This window comes from Arvicanthis niloticus, chromosome 2 (assembly GCF_011762505.2).
Source record: "Arvicanthis niloticus isolate mArvNil1 chromosome 2, mArvNil1.pat.X, whole genome shotgun sequence".
Taxonomy (NCBI): domain Eukaryota; kingdom Metazoa; phylum Chordata; class Mammalia; order Rodentia; family Muridae; genus Arvicanthis; species Arvicanthis niloticus.
The window spans coordinates 58,776,017-58,798,250 of record NC_047659.1 but is presented as its reverse complement, the minus strand read 5'-3'; the positions used below and the strand labels follow the sequence as shown (position 1 = coordinate 58,798,250).

General features: G+C 38.0%; 1 protein-coding gene across 2 annotated transcripts in view; it reads right to left on the bottom strand.

The window, feature by feature from the left end:
- The window catches only part of LOC143441153 (uncharacterized), a 54,646-nt gene that overhangs the window by 3,261 nt on the left and 29,151 nt on the right, over positions 1–22,234 (bottom strand). For both annotated transcript variants that reach the window (XR_013108378.1, XM_076928238.1), the window contains exon 2: positions 13,821–14,020. Coding sequence is in view for 1 of the 2 variants with exons in the window: in XM_076928238.1 (XP_076784353.1) it covers positions 13,821–14,020 (200 nt within the window). In the remaining variant the exon portion in view is untranslated. The remainder of the gene's footprint in view (positions 1–13,820; positions 14,021–22,234) is intronic.

Here is a 22,234-nt window from a genome sequence, read left to right as displayed (position 1 = left end):
ATTCAGATTTAAAATCACTTCTAATGATGATGTTAGAGGACTTTAAGAAGGACATAAATAACACTCTCAAAGAATTTGGGGAGAACACAGGTAAACAGGTAGAAGCTCTTAAAGAGAAAACACAAAAATGCCTTAAAGAATTACAAGAGAACACAAACAAACAGGTGAAGGAATTGAACAAAACCATCCAGGACATAAAAATGGAAATGGAAACAATAAAGAAATCACAAAGAGGGACTACCCTGGAGATAGAAAACCTAGAAAAGAAATCAGAAGTCATAGATGCAAGCATCACCAACAGAATACAAGAGCTAGAAGAGAGAATCTCAGGTGCAGAAGATACCATAGAAAATATTGACACAACTGTCAAAAAAACTACAAAATGCAAAAAGTTCTTAACACAAAACACCCAAGAAATCCAGGACACAATGAGAAGACCAAACCAAGGATAATAGGTATAGATGGGAGTGAAGATTCCCAACTTAAAAGGCCAATAAATATCTTCAACAAAATTATAGAAGAAAACTTTCCTAACCTAAAGAATATGCCCATAAACATAAAGAAGATGCCCATAAACATGCAAGAAGCCTACAAAATGCCAAATAGACTAGACCAGAAAAGAAATATTTCCCATCAAATAATGATCAAAACACCAAGTGCACAAAACAAAGAAAGAATATTAAATGCAGTAAAGGAAAAAGGCCAAGTAACATATAAAGGCAGACCTATCAAATTTACACCAGACTTCTCACCAAATATTATAAAAGCTAGAAGATGCTGGACAGATGTCATACAGACCCTAAGAGAACACAAATCTCAGCCCAGATATTCCACAACAAAACCAAATTTACACAATATCTTTTTACAAATCCAGCACTACAAAGGTTAATAGTGGCAAAGCTCCAATATAAGGAGGAAAATTATACCCTAGAATTATGCTCATACTAAACCACACAAAGACCCAACAAAGAAAGAGAACTTCAGACTCCCTTATGAATATTGATGCAAAAATGCTCAATAAAATTCTCACAAACAAGTCCAAGAACACATCAAAACAATTATCCATCATGATCAAGTAGGCTTTATTCCAGAAATGCAGGGTTGGTTCAATATATGGAAATCCATCATTGTAATCCACTATATAAATAAACTCAAAGAAAAAAACCCACATGATCATATCACTAGATGCTGAGAAAGCATTTGACAAAATTCAACACCCCTTCCTGATAAGTCTTGGAAAGATCAGGAATCCAAGGCCCATACGTAAACATAGTAAAAGCAAAATACAGCAAACCAGTAGCCAACATCAAACTAAATGGAGAGAAACTTGAAGCAATTCCACTAAAATCAGGGACTAGACAAGGCTGCTCACTCTCTCCCTACCTATTCAATATAGTACTGGAATTCCTAGCCAGAGCAATTAGGCAACAAAAGGAAGTCAAAGGGAATCAAATTGGAAAGGAAGAAGTCAAAATATCACTATTTGCAGATGATATAATAGTACACTTAAGTAACCCTAAAACTTCCACCAGAGAACTCCTAAACCTGATAAACAACTTCAGCAAAGTGGCTGGATATAAAATCAACTCAAACAAATCAGTAGCCTTTCTCTACTCAAAAGATAAACAGGCTGAGAAAGAAATGACACCCTTCACAATAGTCACAAATAATATAAAATACCTTGGTGTGAATCTAACCAAGCAAGTAAAAGACCTGTATGACACGAACTTCAAGTCCCTGAAGAAAGAAATTGAATTGGATCTCAGAAGATGGAAAGATCGCCCATGCTTATGGTTTGGAAGAATTAATATAGTAAAAAAATGGCTATCTTGCCAAGAGCAATCTATAGATTTAATGCAGTCCCCATCAAAATTTCCACTCAGTCCTTCACAGAGATAGAAACAGCAATCCTCAAATTGATTTGGAATAACAAAAACCCCAGGATAGCACAAAGTACTCTCAACAATAATGGGGGAATCACCATCCCTGACTTCAAGCTATACTACAAAGCAATAGTGATAAAAAACTGCATGGTTGCCCGGAACACTGGTTCCTTCCAGTCTGGGCCAGAGCACTGAGCAGATCTTGGGTGGCAGCTCTGCCCCCAACCTCCAAGAACCCAGAGGAAGCAGGGATCCCAGGCACTCGAACTCAGGCAGTATCTTAGGTAAGCAGACAGCAGGGCCCACCCTAAACAGGGAGTAACTGGGAACCAAAAGGACCCAGGAAGTCACTCCCAGCCTGGAACACTGGTTCCTTCCGGTCTGGGCCAGAGCACTGAGCAGATCTTGGGTGGCAGCTCTGCCCCCAACCTCCAAGAACCCAGAGGAAGCAGGGATCCTAGGCGTTCTAACTTGGACAGTGTCTTAGAAACTAGTTCTCAGATCTGAGGCCTGGATCAGACCTCTGCCAGGTCTGCTGTTGTGTGGACCCCAGATTCCACCTGAGACCTACTGGAAGGTCCACTCAACCCAGAGCCACAGAGGAACAACTGAACTCAGAGCATCAGACAACATATCCTGAGATATTCTAGAGGAGACACTGCACCCAGAACAGCAGATACCTAGCTGGACTGCTACCTTGGAGGCACCATATCCTGAGGCATCCTAGAGGTACCACTGTAATCAGTGCAGCTTGAAAAGATCACAGAGATATCTGGACCCCTAGGAGATCAGACACAAGCTAGATAACTGGAAAGACAGGCTTCAGTCAGAGACAGCAAGTACAGGCAGCACTAGAGTTAACCAGATGGCAAAAGGCAAGAGCAAGAACGTAAGCAACAGAAACCAAAGTTACATGGCATCATCAGAACCCAGCTCCCCCATCAGAGCAAGCCCTGAACACCCCATCACACCAAAAAAGCAGGAATCAGAATTAAAATCACTTCTCATGATGATGATAGAGGGCTTTAAGAAAGACATAAATAACACTCTCCGTAGGAAGCCACTGTTAGCAGTGGTATAATCCGCCATTCCAAGATGGCGCGGACATCGTGTCCTCCCCACTAGTAAACAATTAACTGCTCAGGTGCAAAGGCAGAAAGCCTGCCAAAGTCACTGGCCAATCCCAAGGCGTAATATTGGGTGATGAGTGAACAGCCAATCAAAAGTGAACACGTCACTCTAGGGTGTATTTAAGCTGTGCCTTTTCCTGTCTTTGCCCCTTCCACGGCCTTTCTGCTTCTGCTGTTACAAGTAAAGCCTCGTCTGTGGTAATACCCGAATACTGTCTCTCGTGTCCTTGTTCGCGGGTGGAGGGGACACAAGAGGTGCGCAGAACAACTCTCAAAGAACTTAAGGAGAGCATTGGTAGACAGATAGAAACCCTTAAAGAGGAAACACAAAAATCCCTTAAGGAACTGCAAGAAAATGCAACCAAATGGGAAAAGGAATTAAACAGAACCATGCAGGATCTAAAAATGGAAGTAGAAACAATAAAGAAATCACAAAGGGACAATACCCTGGAGATAGAAAACCTAAAAAAAAGATCAGAAGTCATAGACACAAGTATCACCAACAGAATACAAGAGATGGAAGAGAGAATCTCATGTACAGAAGATACCATGGAAAACATTGACACAACTGTCAAAGAAAATGCAAAATGCAAAAAGCTACTAACCCAAAATATACAAGAAATCCAAGACACAATGAGAAGGCCAAACCTAAGGATAATAGGTATAGATGAGGGGGAAGACACCCAACTTAAAGGACCAGTAAATATCCTCAACAAAATTATAGAGGAAAACTTCCCTAACCTAAAGAAAGAGATGTCCATAAATATACAAGAAGCCTACAGAACTCCAAATAGTTTAGACCAGAAAAGAAATACTTCCCGCCATATAATAGTCAAAACATCAAATGTACAAAACAAAGAAAAAATACTAAAAGCAGTAGGGGAAAAAGGCAAAGTAACATATAAAGGCAGACCTATAAGAATTACACCAGACTTCTCACCAGAGACCATAAAAGCCAGAAGGTCCTGGACCAATATCATACAGACCCTAAGAGAACACAAATGCCAGCCCAGACTACTATACCCAGCAAAACTGTCAATCATTATTGATGGAGAAACCAAAATATTCGATGACAAATCCAAATTTACACAGTATCTCAACACAAATCCAACACTTCAAAGAATAATTGGTGGAAAACTCCAACACAAGGAGGGAAACTACAACCTAGAAAAAGCAAGAAAGTAATCTTCCAAAAACCCCAAAAGAAGATAGTTACACAAACATATCTCCACGGATGTTAGCCCAAAAGCTTGGATTAGCAAAGACTCAACCCACAGACCACATGAAGCTCATGAAGAAGGAAGACCAAGAGGGGATGCCTCAGTTCTACTTAGAATGAGAAACAAAAATGCTCAAGGGAGCAAATAGGGAAACAAAACATGGAACAGAAACTGAAGGAGGGACCATCAGGAGACCATTCCACCTGGGTATTCACCCTATGTACAGCCACCTAAGCTAAACACTGTTGTGGATGGCTGGAAGTGCATAATGTGAGGAACATGATATAGCTGTCTCCTTAGAGGTCTGCCAAAGACTAACACACTCAGAGGACGATGCTCACAGTTAACCACTGATATGACCAGGGGTTTCCCAATGGAGAACTTAGTGAGAGGACTGAAGGAGCAGAAAGGAATACACAGCCTTGGTGTATCTATTCATCAAGCATACTGAGCAGACCTGCCCAAACTCCTGATGTCCTGGAATTCCATCTGGATTCAGTGAAGACACAGCATCAGAGGCTTATCAACTTACTCTTCCCCCCACCCCTCTTCTAAAATCTCAACGACCTTAATCAGCTTGAAGAAGTTAAAGAGTCAGTGCTCCTATTCCCTGAGCTTGGAGACTAATGTGGTTAATAATGGTCTGTCTTTCTGGGGGAAAGTAGTGGTTTTGTTGGAACAGGGGGGATTAGCTAGGACTTATTGCATAGCCATAACCTATTGGTAGAAATCTGTATAATTATTATCAAGATGAAGTTATAATTTCTTAAATGTTACAAAATTTACTTTGATTTCAAATTTAAGGTTTTCATTGGTATGAGCCTCTTATTAATATAAAAATGAGATGAATATTGATACTCTCATGGGCATTGTGCCTGTATAACACATTTAGGAATACAAGGCCTAGACCCAGCCCTTTTTTAACTGATTTGGGACGGTTAACCTATGAGTTAAGGGACTATAGCAAATTCATGGTTTTGAGTTTATTGTTAGGGTGCTTTCCATATTCTATTTAGAAATAGCTGAGAGTAGTGAACAGACAACAGTCCAGGTTACCTTACATGGATAGTTGGTTTTCAAAACATCAGAAGTCCATAGAACTGACGCTACAAATATTTATATATTAATGTTCATTTTGATTAGAGACCTGTCTGCTCCTGACAGCTTCCTGTCGTGGATTCTAAGAAGAAATTGAGCATCCTTGGAGATACTCCAGTTGTGCGGTGACAGCCACTAGGCAAGAATTGCCTCTCTTCATCTACAGACAAATTACTGTCCAGAAAAGGACACACATGCAGAATAGTCGACTGATTATATCTGCCTAGACAGAGTAATCAGCCTTAATAATCCTGCATCACCAAGGTCTGTCAGATGATTCTGGGCCAGAAGGCTGAAGATTTGATGCTCCAACGTTCAGTAGTATAGGGGCTTTTCAGGTGTTCAGCGGTCTCTATAAATTGGCTAAGTTTTAGAAGCTATGCTTAGTGCTTCCCATAACTTCACTTAACTCAGTCATTCTGGATTTCTGATGGGGTTGAAGACCTATAGTCTCATAACCAATCCTGGCTATTTACTTTGAGAGAAAAGATCTGAGTAGATGGTTTTCAGCTGACATTCATTCTAAACCCAAAAAGCCAGGATCAAAAGTGTTTTAGTTAGAAGAGATGACAGAGGTTCTGGTTAGTCAACAGAATGATGGACTGGGTATTAGGACTATCTTGTACCTCACTGGTACAATTAGGAATAAGTATGCTCTAATTGTATTTTGAGAGAAAAGTTCTACTTTAACAGGAAGAGTGATATGTAGGAGGAGCTAAGTGGGAAGGAGTACTGAGAGCAAGAGATGGAACAAGGAGAGAAGATGAAGAAGAGGAGAAGCTAGGTGATGAGAGAGAGAAAGAGAGAGGGGGCATGGAGGCAGATGTTCACATGTCTCCACCAGTCGAAGATAGTTTTTATATCTAGGTTGGGTATTGGGTTACGCTTCTGATTGAGCATTACCAAACTTATAAATCCTTTGATTAACATTTTAAAAAAATTGTATAAAAGCAAAAAGGAAAGGGGGGGCATGGGACAGGGGTGTTCGGGGGGGGAATGGGGAAAGGGGATGGCATCTTAAATATAAATAAAATATAAAATAAAAAAAACTGCATGGTTATCTAAAGGCTGGGGGTGTAGCTAATTAAGTTATTCCCTTCCCTTTTCACCCTCCCTATAAAAGTCAGGCTCCCCTGGCTTTTGGGGGGAGCGCACACTATCTACACCCATTCACCACGCCATGGACAATAAAAAGTTTGGAAAACCAGAAAAAAAAACAAACTGCATGGTATTGGAACAGAGACAGGCAGGAGGATCAATGGAATAGAACAGAAGACCCAGAAATGAACCCCCATACCTATGGTCACTTGATCTTTGACAAAGGAGCTAAAACCATTCGGTGGAAAAAAGAGCATTTTCAACAAATGCTGCTGGTTCAACTGGAGGTCAGCATGTAGAAGAATGCAAATTGATCCATACTTATCTCCTTGTAGAAAGCTCAAGTCCAAGTGGATCAAGGACCTCTACATAAAACCAGCTACACTGAAACTAATAGAAGAGAAAATGGGGGAAAGCCTTGAACACATGGGCACAGGGGAAACGTTCCTGAACAGAACACCAATGGCTTATGCTCTAAGATTAAGAATTGACAAATGGAACCTCATAAAACTGCACAGATTCTGTAAAACGAAGGACACTGTCAATAGGACAAATCGGCAACCAACAGATTGGGGAAAGATCTTTACCAATCCTACATCTGATAGAGGGCTAATATCCAATATATACAAAGAACTCAAGAAATTAGACTCCAGACAACCAAATAACCCTATTAAAAATGGGGTACAGAGCTGAACAAGAAATTCTCAACTTAGGAAACTTGAATGGCCAAGAAGCACCTAAAGAAGTGTTCAGAATCTTTAGTCATCAGGGAAATGCAAATCAAAAACAACCCTGAGATACCACCTCACACCAGTTAGAACGGCTAAGATCAAAAACAAAGATGTTGTCGAGGATGTGGAGAAAGGGAAATACTCCTCAATTGTTGGTGGGATTGTAAGCTGGTACAACCACTATGGAAATCAGTCTGACGGTTCCTCAGACAATTGAACATTGTGTTACCTGAGGACCCAGCTATACCACTCAGGGGCGTATACCCAAAAGATGTTTCAACATCCAACAGAGACACATGCTTCACTATGTTCACAGCAGCCTTATTTATAATATTCAGAAGCTGGAAAGAACTCAGATGTCCTTCAACAGAGGAATGGATTCAGAAAATGTGGTACATTTACACAATGGAGTACTACTCAGCTATTAAAAACAATGAGTTTATGAAATTCTTAGACAAATGGATGAAACTGGAAAATATCATCCTGAGTGAGGTAACCCAATCACAAAAGAACACACATGATATACACTCATGAATAAGTGTATATTAGCTCAAAAGCTCGCAATACCTAAGATACAATGCATAGACCACATGAAACTCAAGAAGGAGAAGAAATACCAAAGCGTGGGTGCTTCGGTCCTTCTTAGAAAGAGTATCAAAATATTCAACCAGAGCTCCCAGGGTCTAAACCTCCAGCCTTCGAACACAAAAGGAGGGACTCATGGCTCCACCTGTATAGGTAGTTGAGGGTGGCCTTGTCCTGCATCAGTGGAAGAGGAGGGCCTTGGTCCCTGAAAGTTTAAATTCCCTAGTGTTGGGGATTTCGAGAGCAGGGAGGCAGGAATGGGAGGATGGTGGGAGCACACCCTCATAGAAATCAGAGGAGGTGGGAGGGGATGGGGGGGGAATGGGAGAGGAGATAACATTGAAAGGTAAATAAACAAAGTATCCAATTTTAAAAAAAACAGATAATGGGTCTGGCAATGGTAGTTGAGCAGTTGAGACCTTTTGTCAACAATTTATTACAGGGATTTCATATAATCCTCAAGAACAAGGTATTGTGGAAGAGGCCAATGGAACTTTAAAAAGATTGATGAGACTGTTGCTGAGACAAAGAATGATGCTGACCTGTGAGCTTGCAAAGTGTCCTGACAAGGGTGACTGGGGAGCTGTATTGGACATATGTTCCTGACCCACCTTTGCTTGACTATATCCCGGCTGGGACAAGCAGCCTTGCCTCAAGTTTTTAGACCTTGTGGGATAGAGAATCGAAAAGAGAAATTATGTCTCTTGTATTCTTCTTAAAGGTGCCCAGCTATTAGAACTCAATAATGCACTGGTCTAGAAATCAATCCAATATGGGAAATAACAGTCTACTTTTGGAACACTGGATTTGGACTTTGTCAGAGACATATTTGGAAGCTGGCTGTAGCTCACTGTGATGTTACAATAGCAAGAGATAAAGTTGGGACAGGATCTGGATTTCAAACAAGGGTTAGTCCATGTTTTAAGGCTCTTTTAATTGCCAAGCAAAAATTGGTTTTGTCTCTTCTACAATATTTATTGTAAGTTGCATTGACTTTATAATTTCCAATTATGTTAGTGTGTTGAAACCTGGCATGTCTGTTACGAAGGTCTATCAACCAGCTTTTGTCTCACTGCCTTGAGTATTAGAAAACCTTGATTCTCTGAAAAAAAACTTGAAAGTGCTAGAAGAAGTGAGTTAGGCTTTAAGCTGAAGCAAGAGAGTAGCAGGCTTGATTATTGCTGGTATAACAGCTTTAACTCTATTAATTGCTAGCACCACTGCTTCTGCAATAGCATTGACACAAGTAGTTAAGACAACTATTTTTGTTAACCATCTAGCAAAAAAATGTTACTAATGTATTGGGTATACCAAAGGAATTTTTTTTTGTTTTGTTTTGTTTTTCGAGACAGGGTTTCTCTGTGTAGCCCTGGCTGTCCTGGAACTCACTCTGTAGACCAGGCTGGCCTCGAACTCAGAAATCCGCCTGCCTCTGCCTCCCAAGTTCTGGGATTAAAGGCATGAGCCACCGCTGCCCGGCACGAAAGGATTTATAGAGGTATTTGGAACAACGAATGATGCTCTATAACTCATTCAAATTATCTGAAGGAGGATCAGGGTTCAAGAGTTAGGAGCCATCCCAAGTGTCATGACAAATATCATTGGAGTAGTGTTACTTTTAAAATTCACAATGATTGTCATTATAACTAGAAAAAAGTTTAAAGATACCTGTAGGATATTTGGCATAATCCTAACACCTCTCTGGGTGTGTTAACTTTGCATAGTGAGATTATGAATTTAAAGAATTCTGCTCTGTTGACCTTTGATGCTGCAGATAATGCGGATAAAATTATCCATGCCCTGAGCTCAGTATTTCCATTTTGGTCAAACCTCAGAAATGGCATATAGATAGGGATGTAGGCTCAGATACTTTGGTCATCCTGATAAGTCTTTAGAAACAGTGATCACGGGAGTGTTCACGTAATTGGTTTTATGCCTTGCTTTTCCTTTGACTATTTGTGCTTATTGTATTGCTCGTACTTCAACTATTTGCATCTAATGTATTGCTAGACCCTCAACCTAGAACTGACCTTAATACATGCATGTAATCAAAATGGTATAAAAACATAAAGGAAGAGTGGGTATAGAATAGGGGGCTCTAGGGAGAGGAAATGGGGAGAGGGGATGAGATCTGTATTGTAAACAAATAAAATATCCAATTAAAAAATGAAATGATTGAAAAAAGAATAAAGTATTACTTATATAAGACAAAAAAGTGACTTAAATGTAGTATTTATCTAATTAATCTTTCAATTAAGATAACAACATTAATATTCATAAGTATCCCCTAAATTTCAACTTACTTTTAAAGAAAAATATAAAGGTTTACAAATATTAAGTACTTAGCCAACAGAATGGACATCTTTTCTCTTACTCACTCCTTTCCTTCTTACCCACTACCTAGCTGAACAAAAATGGCCAGGTAAAATATGGAGGTTTGGAAGAGTGGAAAATGAAATCCACTTAAAAATTTGGGGTCAATGGAGAAGCTAGAGAAAGTACTGAAGGAACTGAAGTGGTTTGCAACTGCATAGAAAGAGCAATAATACCAACCAACCAGACCCCCCCCCCCAGAGTTTCCAGGGACTAAACCACCAACCAAGGAGTACACATGGAGGGACCTGTGGCTCCAGCTGTATATGTAGCAGAGGATGGCCTTGTCAGGCATCAATGGGAGGAGAGGCCCTTGGTACTATGAAGGCTCGATGCCCCAGTGTAGGGGAATTGGAGGGCAGGGAGGAGAGAGTGGGAGGGTGGATGAGGGAACTCCTCATAGGAACAGGGGAGGAGGGGATGGGATAGAGGGTTTCCAGATGTGTATGTGGGGGAACCAGGAAAGGGTATAACATTTGAAATGTAAATAAAAAATATCCAATAAAAAAATTTGGGGTCAAATAAATAGGATAGAAAAGTAGACAACTATTGCTAACCCCTTACCTTACAAACGAATTCAAGGGAAATGAAGGTGCTGTGGTTACTTATTTTGAATCATGCATAAAAATTGTTATTCAGAAATCACTTTGAGAACTTAGTTTTCAAAAAGAATTTCCATTTAAAAGAAAATTATGCAAATGCATAAAGGTTGCTGATAAATTGGAGTCACTTATTACTCATTATGATAAAAAACCAAACAGGTATCACGTGTTTGGCTCCTTTGAATCTAATTCATGTGTAAGCTGAATATACCCTATAAATTACTTAATATGAAGTCTTTTCCTCCATTTCCATGGAGATACCATGGAGATAGAGGATTGAAGTTTACTACAAATAAAAGCATGTAGCTAGGATGTTTTTTGCCTGTTTGAATTAGATATAAAGGTTCAAGTCAGCATACAGTCTGCAGTGGGATGGAAGGGAGAGGAAAAGAATTTTTAAAAGTCTAGATCATTCTATTTCATGCCTCAGGTGACAAGTGGTCATTGTTATTGTTTTTCCACTGTCAGCCAGTTCACGCTCCTTGCAGGATTTTCTTCCAGAATAGCTGACGTTGGAGGACATGCCTCATTCCTTGTTGAAAGGATGGTGTGTAACTTGCCTTCTTCTATTGATGCAAGTTTCTCAGTGTCTCCTAGGCTTGGCTGAATCTTCAGCCCAGCTTCTGGAGCGACTGGGCTTTCAAGTGTGCACCATCAAGGCTTAGGGGGACTTCACTTTTTTTTCATCTGAATTTCTTCTGGATATCCTTAGGAAACCTGTCAAGTATTTGTGTTTGTGTTTGAAATAATGCCCATGAATGTCACAGGTGCTGTGACTTGTATCTGTGAAGATATTTACATTTCAAAATGTTCGTAGAATCATTGTAACAACTCTATGGAAGAAGCAGGGAAGGGTTTTTATACCCTTCTGGGTGAGAAATAGGTTGGAAGATGGGCTTCCATGGGCTGTATCAAGGACACACCCCAATCTGGTGCTTTGCCTCTTCTGGGACCTAGCACACATGTTTGTATTAATACAAATTTAAAAAACAGACACTATTTGTAATAGTACAATAGCACAAGAAGATGAAGGAGGAGGAAGAGGAGGAGGAAAAGGAGGAGGTGGAGAAGGAGGAAGAGGAGAAGGAGGAGGAGGAGGAGGAGAAACAAAGAAAGGAAATTGTAACAAAGACCAACTGTATGGGTTTTTTTTTTCTTATCAGCTTCTAAGATTAAATTAAGTATCAAGTATGTAAACTGTTTTGAAACTTGCAAGAAATTGCTCAAAACAACAATCCTGGGTGTTTTGGTGTGTGTGCATGTGAGTGTGTGGTTTGTTTGTTTGTTTGTTTGTTTGTTTAATGGAGCATACAGTACTTTGGCTCAAGCAAGCTATTTCTCACCCTTAATTCAGTAACAGACAAAAGGATACAAGTCAAACAACAAAAGGACTTTTTAAATTCATAGTGTTTTCACAAATCCTCCCACTCTCTTAACACAGAGGCTGCCTCCAAACACAAGTGCCACCTTTATCTTAAAGGTCCAGGACATGTGAGTATCAGCAAAAGTCTGCTCAGCACTTCTCTCCCAGTAGGAAGCTGTAAAATTCCAGACACACTGTACAATGCAGCTCTTATTTAGAAAAGGAAGGGAAACCAAAGGCATGAGACAATATGTTATTTGTTTTTAGTGTTTCTTACACTTAAGTTATTTAACTTAGGCTGCAAGAAGCAAAGAGAGATAACCCCACTTGAAGCTCCTCCTAAACTTCAAAACTCGGTCAAGGGTTTGAATAAAGATGGAGGATGTCTGCTGCCTTCGATAAGAAAGTGTAAAAGACAGGACAGAGCCTTAGGAAGTGGAAAGATACACAAAAGTGTGTTCATTACTCAGCCTCACAAAATTATGATAAAGAACAGTTGCCTTATTTGTGTGAGGATAAAAATGAAAATTCGTAATTATGGAATATATGTGCTGGCCACAGCAGCAATCTAGACTTTTAGTAATAGAACAAATAGATATGCTTGTTTTTTACATCTTTTATTAAATTTGAGGATATGTGCTTCACTTTCATTAACTTTACAACCTAATTATGATAATGTCACAAAGGCTATTTAAAAATTTATTGCAGGATTTCGTTAATTAAAAGAAAATATTTGAATTAAATTCTATGACCCTAAAGATTATGTCAGAACATGCCTTGAAGCACGCTTCTCCTTAATGGACGTGGGAGGCAAGATTCAGTTATTATGTTCCTGGGATATTATTCCCAAATTTATTAATAATTCACTAAACATATTAAAATAACCACTATAACCCAGGCATGATGGTTGTGGTGGACTGGTGAAGAGTTGGAGCCACTCATGGTCTTTATTATTGAGGCATCCTCCTTAAACCCTGGCTGTAACTCTGGAAGTGCCTGTCATCCTTTGCTCTTCATTGACAGGAAGCACAGATGAAGTTACATCAAGAATCTCTTCAGTAGAAAGCATACTTAAAGCCAAAGTAGTTTTCTTCCAAATTCAGGTCTCTGAAACCTGAACAACAGCCTAAAATAAGGTCAAGGCTTGTTATTTTCTATAATTTAATTCACAAAGGCCATAAAGCACATCTTTACAAATCATATTATATAACATTAAAGGTTTTCTATTTTCATCATATTAAAAGAATTCTACCTGGTTTTTGTTTTTTATTAGAAAACAATTTGTTTGCTTTTTATTGCTTTTTAAATTTTTAAGTCTATTTATTTATTATTATAGATGTATAAATGTTTTGCTTGCGTGTATGAGTGTGCATCCCACGCACGTCTGATGCCTGGAGAAGTCAGAAGAGGAAGTAGGATTCCCTGAAGTGGAATTATGAATGGTTGTGGACCACCATACAGGTGCTGGGAACTCAACCCAGATCCTCTGCAAGTGCAATAAATCCTTTCACCCACTACGCCATCTCTCTAGCACTGAAATTTTTTTACTGTAATTATTGTTCTTTCTTTCTTTTGAAGGATTATAATTACATTTTCTTCTTTCCTTTTTCTCCCTCCAAACCCCTCCTTGCATTCTTTCAAATCTATGGCCTCTTTTTTCACTATTTGTTGGTATATAGATACATGTATATGCATATGTATTCCTAAGTACAACCTGGTCAGTCTGTAGAATGTTACCTCTGTGTATATTTTCAGAGTTGGCCATTTGGTATTGGATAACCAATTCCTGTGCTCTTCCTTGCAGAAGACTATTTCCCAAATTCTCAGGATTCCTTGTCTGTAGTTCTTTGTGTAGAGCTGAGGCCTCGTGCACTTCCTCTGTCCGCTTTAGCATATCCGTTGTTATTGTCTTGTTCAGTTCATGTTTAGGCAGCCATCTAGATAGATAACAGTTTACAGCTGTAGATTCCGACATTTCTAGGAGATACTATGTCACAGAAAACTCCATGATCCTCTGTCTCTTGCGATCTTTTTAACCCCTCTTCTGCAATGATTTTCTGTCAGAAGAGAGCTCAACTGCCTCTTGAAGAGTGCACACCAATAGTCGGGTGGGCAGACCAATGATAGGGTGTGCACTCTCCTTTCACTAAGCACCCCTCAATCAACTGACTCCCATGTTAAATTTATGTTTAAATCTCTTTCTAATAAACTATAACTCAGTTTCATTTTTAAAATACCTAATATAAATGCTCTTAAAATCTGTAGTCAATGGCTTGCTAGACAGGCATTTAAAAGAATCCTTTGAGTACTGATTTCATATTAGCTCAGATAATCTCCCTGATTCTAAATTAATCATGCAGATACATTAGGCATTCTCTCTATGAGTAATAGAAAGTATTCTAATCCAGTCAGATAAATGTTTAAGTTTTAGAAATTTAAACATAAGATAATTTTTCAAGCTTTCTTATCACAATAATTATGAAGTATTTTGTTGCATGAATAAAAATTTAGTGTTTGATTTTTAAAATCCAGTCTGAACTCAATAGCCCATATAGAATCCCATATTTTTAAATCACATTGTTACATATAAATGAATGACTATAGGCTAGTAAATCATAATTTGAATGACTGTTTTACACACAAAGTAGTAAAAATACAACATTGGGATGAGCGTTTTATGTGATTCTGCAGTTAGTTAAGTTAGCTGCTTAATTTTGTCTTAAAAATAAAGGTAAAATGTCTTAACAATATCGAGCTCATCCTAACTTGCGAATGCCTTAAATGTAGGAATGGTGTGATACAGACTTTTAAATGACTGCCTGGCACAAGGCTTTATAATTACGTTCAAACTCAACAAAACTTTAAATTGATGGACCTGACCAAAACATAACAGTAGCACTTGCAGAGTGCCTATAATATAATGCACACACTTAAGTGTGAACTAGTTTTTAGTGAAAAATGAGAGAACCATGTGGGAAAACATAGCAAAGGCTTCATAACTCTGGCTGGCCAGTAGGGTGATGCAGAACTAGCGAGAGGCCAAAAGTGTCACAGCAGTGCAACCCAGATCTAAAACGTCATATAGTATAAAAAGCAGCAGTATAACACAAATGAGAGCCAACAAATGCCAAAGCATGCTGACTGGGCCATCAATATCAGAGGCATTGATGTGGTCATTAATATGGAAATTCCAATAAGATCGTCTATTAACAGCTCTCATTGAACCTGTATGTTTTTAACGGGACCCTCAGACAATTTTCATAGAAACTTCAACTTGGAAATCACTTGTTAAAACCTTGTAAGCTAGCTTTAAATTTTCTCCACCATTTATATGAAATCTTAGAAAAACTGCTTTATTTTTAAAAAAAAACTGTTAATAGTTTCCACTATTAAGTGGAAATAGTAATACCTACTTCATGGTGAATTAAATAAAATAGCATGTTAAGTGCTTGGCACATTTTCTAGTACATGATGAATCAAATATTAGTTAATATTAATAAGCTAGAAATAGATCTGGACATCTAGAGGTGTCAAGCATGTAATCGCTGCCAGTCTGTGCACACAATGTGCTGACTCAACACTTTGTAATTGGATGCGTTGATGTGGTCCTTTGTAGGCTATTCAAAACTGGCCATCAAAAAGCTAGTCACAGATGACTGGCTCAGTTACTGAAGTGCTTGGCTCACATTTAGAAGGACCTGAGTTTGATCCCTAGAGACCATGTAAAAGGCCAGACGTGTTAGCATATGCTTATAATTCCAGCAGTTGGGAAACTAAGATGGGCAGATTCCTGAAGCCTATTTGGCAGGCAGTCTAGCCTACTTGGTAAAGGCTTAGGCCAATGAAAGATGCTGTCACAAACAAATAGTAGAAAGTGCCTGAAAAAATGATACCCGAAGTTATCTTCTAAACGCTGGATGTGCATGAACATACCTGTATGTGACCACACATACATACACATGTACACATACATATGAACACATATAAAAACAGATACACACAAAAAAGCTAATCACAAAAGACTACAACTTAAATTATTTTAATTATATGGAATACTCTCCAGCAAGATTCAACAAAGAGTTGAGAAAAATCAAACCTGAGAGAGATGTACTGCCATCATACAGGAGATGATTGCAACAAAGATAAATACAAAAAAATGCAAAATAACATTATGAAGATGTGTGACTCAAATCCTCAGAGAGAGGAGAAATGACATTATTTCTGTATTAAATCATCATCTATAGATCTAAGCTATTCATGATAGATAACTCAGCATATCTACTTCTCCATAGAAAACCCAGCAAGCACCGCCATGACCAAGTGATAGCTGTTAAAGCTCCCAGTGATGTCATGTTGATGGCAGTCAGCCCACCAGATGTGATAGAATAGGGCACTTGGCTTCTGTGAAATACTTTACAGAAACTAACGACTCCAAACTAATAATGATCAAAGTACCATAAAATCTTGGGAAGCTTTCTGTGAAAACCATCAGCCAATACACCTTAAAACTGTCAGCATCAAGAAAAACAAATCTGCAAATTGTTAAAGACTTGAGAAACAGAGGAAACTTAATAACTGAAAACTGGTGTGGAATCCTGAATGGAGTTTCACAGTAGAAAATGGAGAGCCATGAAAATGGAGAGTCATGAAATTTAATTAAAGACTAGAGCTTGGTTTGTAGGTACTTAGTCCTGCAGATTCATGGGAATTATATAAGATGTCAACAAAAGAGAAAACTGGCTGAAGGTAGACAAGATGCTTTTACTGCAATTGCAGCCTTTCTGTAAATCTGAGAGTAGCCCAAAGTAAAAGGTTAATCTTAAAACGTCTTATTCATCTCTAGAGCTGAAAATAGGGACCATCAAGCAGTGGAGAAATGGAAATATGGGTTAAGATTTTAACATGACCTTCTATTCTAAAAGCTTCCAGTATAAACATCTGGACTTTGGATAAACCATTTTTTAAATTATATTTTACTAATACATAAAGTTAGACACATTAACAGGGTATGATGTAACATTCAACATGTATACATTACATAATGTTTAAATAAAATCAAACATATTTATCTTCTCCAAATATTTATTATTTCTTCATGGTAAAAACTTGCAAAATCTTTTGAATTTTATAATCTATTTCTGGCATCCTTATTTAACATGTTTATTAGTGTATCAGTACTTTTTATAACTAAGTTTGAGTGTATGTGTGCATGTGTGTGTGAGAGAGAGGCAGACAGAGACAGGCAGAAAGAGAGAAATAGAGTGAACACCATACCCTAACTGGATTAAAATTATACTTGGAAACATCATAAATGTGGACTTTTTCACCATCACATGCATGATAGACACAAGAGTAACAAATTTCTAAAGGAGTTTTAAGAAATTCTTAATGTAATTATAACTTAAATCTTATAACTTTCAACATTTAAAACCATCTTAACTTTTTCAGTAGACTCTAATCTCAGAAGATTCATTTACTTAAGTCCTGCCAAGATTTAAAAAAAAATAAAATCACTTCCCTACTGAAAAAAACAACCAACCAGTGACCAGCACAACCAGCACAACTTGGGATCCATCCCATGGATGGACACAATCCCTTATCTATTCCTGATGCCATGTTGTGCTTGTGGACAGGAGCCTCAGCATGGCATTCCTCTGAGAGGCTCTACCAGTAGCTGACTGAAGGAGATACCCACAGCCAAGCATTGGACAGGGGTTGGGGACCCCTATGGAAGAGTTAGGGGAAGGGGTAAAGAGGATGGTCACTCCAAAGGAAGATCAATAGTGTCAGCTAACCTGGACCCCTGAGAGGTCCCAGAGACTGAGCCACCAGCCAAAGAGCATACATGGGCTGGTCTAAGGCCCCAGGTACATATGTAGCAGAAGGCTGACTTGTCTGGCCTCAGTGGAAGAGGATGTGCCTAATCTTGTAGAGAGTTGATACCCCAGAGTTGGAGGATACCTGGGGGTACCCTGTCAGAGGCTAAGGAGGGCAGGAGGAAGAACTCAGTGAGGGGGATCAGTCAGGAGGAGGGGCAGTATTTGGGATGTAAAAAACTAAAATAATTAAAAGAAAACACTCTCCTAGATTAAAAAAAAGGTGGGGTATCAAAAGAGTGGAAGCCTTCAAATGATATAAAGCAACAGAATTTTATATATATATATGATGTTGAATTTAAAGAAAAGCTTTAATGATCTTCGAGTTATACCTAAGACAGCAGCCATGGAAGCTTTCATAGACAAAAATAAATTACTCAGAACATTTATAGTAAAAGTAAAATTAGTTGCCATCCTGAAAACACGCATTAATCTTCACTATGAAGTGTTCATTAGAGACTATAATAAATGGCCATCACTTAAATACGACTGTATCCTTTGCCACAGAAGGAGATAATGCCAGCACATACCTCCGCTGCCTAGACAGTAGATAGTGAGCCTTCCTCAAATGAAGCTTGTGCTCAGCGACACACTGAAAATTCTGCCATGCTTCTTAGCTCTAATACCTATTAATAATGTTAAAACTGATTAATTTGGAATTTCCTTTAATAACTTGGCCATACAGGATGCATTTACAACACTAGAGTGACTTGCAACTTATCCAGTTCAATTGAATTTTAATAATTGTGGTGACAAATATTTAGAACCAACTAACTCTTAAGCTTTAAAAAGAACCTTCCTTTTCTGTAATGTAACAAGCCATTAGGCTTTGAGCTTTAAAAGTGTCGGAGCTGGCAGCAGCTTTGAAAACCTAGCTTCCTCTCTAAATTATTATTATAAAGTGTTTCCCAAGCTCGTTTCAGCACTGGGTCAGAATTAGAAGGTTCATGTGATGTGAGGTTAAAGGTGAGATAATTACAATAGATTGGCATGCTGGAAAATAAGTGTGGCTGGAGGGCCAACAGGAGGGAGAGTTGGTGAACTCTATTACCAAAGCTCCCTGGAGAAATCAAGCAGCCCCATAGCCTCATCTAGGATAATTGCAGCACTGAACAGTCTGCCCGAGAGTTGATTCCCATACTCAAAGGGTGTGCCCTCTTGGAACAAATACATGTAATGTAAGCAAATGGCAGAAATAGCATCAGGAATCCCTTTCACGAAACTTTCTATGGTAGGAAGGAAGACGTGAAAAGATGGAAGTGTTCCTCCAATCTCAAATTTAACATCTCAACCACACAAAGAAACTACAAGCAGATTATCAGTACTGTTTCAGACATTAACAGTTAAACATCTCAAAGCATTATTTGTAATGGATGCTCTACAGAGCAGTCATTTCTTGTGGGAACAATGTATATATAAATCCTTATATGAGGACAAATTAATCATAGCTTAAAAAAAATAAAACAAAAATAGAATACTGCTAGAGAGGCTATGTGAATGTTTTTGAGTTGTTCTGGATTTAAAAAAAATTGTTAAAAGTAAAACTGAACATCAAAACAGCTCATGATACCAATCAAAACATAAAAAATGAGAAGGTTGGGTTATTAATATCATTTAAATCAAAATTACCAGACATCAAGCAGCAGAGATAAGATGCTGCTGATACAGATACAATGTTGATACAAGTCAGCATTGACTGGAAAAAGAAGGGGAACAAAAGCCTAGCCACTTAGATCCTGATCTCTGTTGTCACTTGAAAGTCTATGTTCCCACACTGAACAAACGTAAATTTTTTATCCTCTCCACTTTTTGCTACTTACTTTGGCATCATAGTATGATATGTAGCTACTGTGACTTTACATATCACACTAAAATTTTAAAGCAAAATTCATACTCAAGAAACAAAATTACACCACTATATTAAGTGCTTTTCTTTGCAGCCCAGGCTAAATAACTGTGAAGTCAATAGATTTTGTGAGCAGTGACAAGACAATGTTCAATCTCTCAGCACATAGCTTCCTTTGGTTTGGACGTCATCTTCTTAGTTCTACTCCCCATTGCTGAAGGTGGAGAAGAAAATCAAAAGCCTCAAAGATGCTCCGTGTGCTGAAAGAACATAAAATCATACAGACTCAGAAGAACCTTTTGGTTTTCACAGGCCTAGCCTTAGTGGGACAAGCTTATTAGCTAGGTTTTTTCTCCTGAATTTTTCCTCTCTTTGCACAGAATCTTTGATTAAACTAATACGAATGGCCTCAGCACTGGCGACAGGTTAAATTACGAGCTCTGTAATACGTTACTCACAGGCTTACGTGATCTGATCCCAGACTCACTCTACACGACACATAGTGTTTTTGTCCTATTTTTTTTGGTAGTCACAGAGCCCAGCAAAGACTCCAGAATTAATGACTACCACTCAGCATTAAACAAATCAAATATAATTATCACAAGAAAGTTTATCTTGCTGACTCAGTAGGTATATAGATAAAAAATTCTTTCATTTCTGCCACTCCCTACTTAGCAATTCTTCTCAACTAACATCAAAAGGCTTCAACTTGCCTCACAACTCTGCAGTTCCTTCCTCTGCTCCTCTGCCTGATAATACACTGCACTCTTTTTAATATTCACTTGAACCTCAGGCTGGAAGCGTCCTCCAGATCTTCCTCATTGCTCTGGGCTTCCGAAACATCCTGTTAAAACTTTTAGATGGAATTGAAGAAAAAAGAAAGTTATTTAATCCTTTATTTTTAAATTATATATAAATGCGAATATAGGATGTATACCTAAAATCATAAAAGATTTACATATTAATGAGATCACCTTTGATGCAGATATTCCAATGCTATTCTCTCTGACAATCGTGTCTCATGCCTACATTATAATAATAATGTCATGTAATAAAAGACTGAGTCTAACCTGTCCAATATTATGCAATATTAGGTGGTAGGTAAAATTTACAAATGCTGTGTCTTATACAGAACACAAAAACTGGTATACATTTTTATTCAAGATAATCAAAAACATATTGGTAATATTTGATTTTCCATATTCAAATTTTAATCAAAGGCTTATCATTTCTATTTCTGTCAGTATTCTGTAAGCCCACAGTTAATAATATAATTTTAATTTTTATGGTGCTCTGAAATAACAGTATATTACATTATGGTTATTAGATACCTAGTATACCTTTCATAGGTCACATTTGTAGATGTCATCTTGACTGTTCTTCAGTAAAATATGTAGTTCTTCACTATATTGGTAGAAATGAAACCTCATAAGCTGCTTTCATGTGGATATCAAAGAAATTATGATCTTTCCAGTAAACCCAAACCTAAAGTTCTTTCATAAGTAAACACCAAATGTATAAACATAATATTAGCAAGAGAATTTGACTATATGCTTAATGGATATTTTCTAATAAAAAATTGAAAATTACAAATGCATGTGGCATTTTCTCTAGTTACATAAGGGCAGGGAAGGCTAAAGGAATGTTGCTTTGTTTCAGCAGCTGAATTCCTTGGTCCAATATCATCTAGAAGTGTCACTGAGCTTATTCTATACACAAAGCACTAGAAATAGGAGGAATTCAAAGACTATGTGCTCAGCAATTTTATAATTTATATGGTTGTTGTTTATGGTTTGAACATATACAAAATGTAAGAGAGGAAGAGAAGCTTGAAAATCATATTTAAAAGATGGATAGATTTTTATGAGCTTAACTGATAGATCATTTATGAGCTTACATATAGTAAACATTGGGAAGCACGTAGTTAGTAATACTTTGAAGGGTAGTCAAGGGCAGCTAGGATACAACATAGTAACTTAAGAATAAAGCAAACAGACCTGTGACTGTGGCAGTAAGCACAGAAGATGATGGAATTATGTCCAATTGGAACTTTTTGTTATTGTATGTCACTGAATAATAAAAACTTCAGTTTTTCTTTTTTTTAAAAACAATTTATTTATTTATTTATTTATTTATTTATTTATTATATGTAAGTACACTGTCGCTGTCTTTAGACACCCCATAAGAGGGCATCAGATCTCATTACAGATGGTTGTGAGCCACCATGTGGTTGCTGGGATTTGAACTCATGACCTCCGGAAGAGCAGTCAGTGCTCTTAACTGCTGAGCCATCTCACCAGCCCTCAGTTTTTCATTAGAGACATTTTGCTCCTATTGTCTTACACTTATATTTTATCTGCGTCATATAACTTACTGCATTCTATTTTAATAAGTATTTACATACCTATCTCCTCAAAGTCTTTAAAATC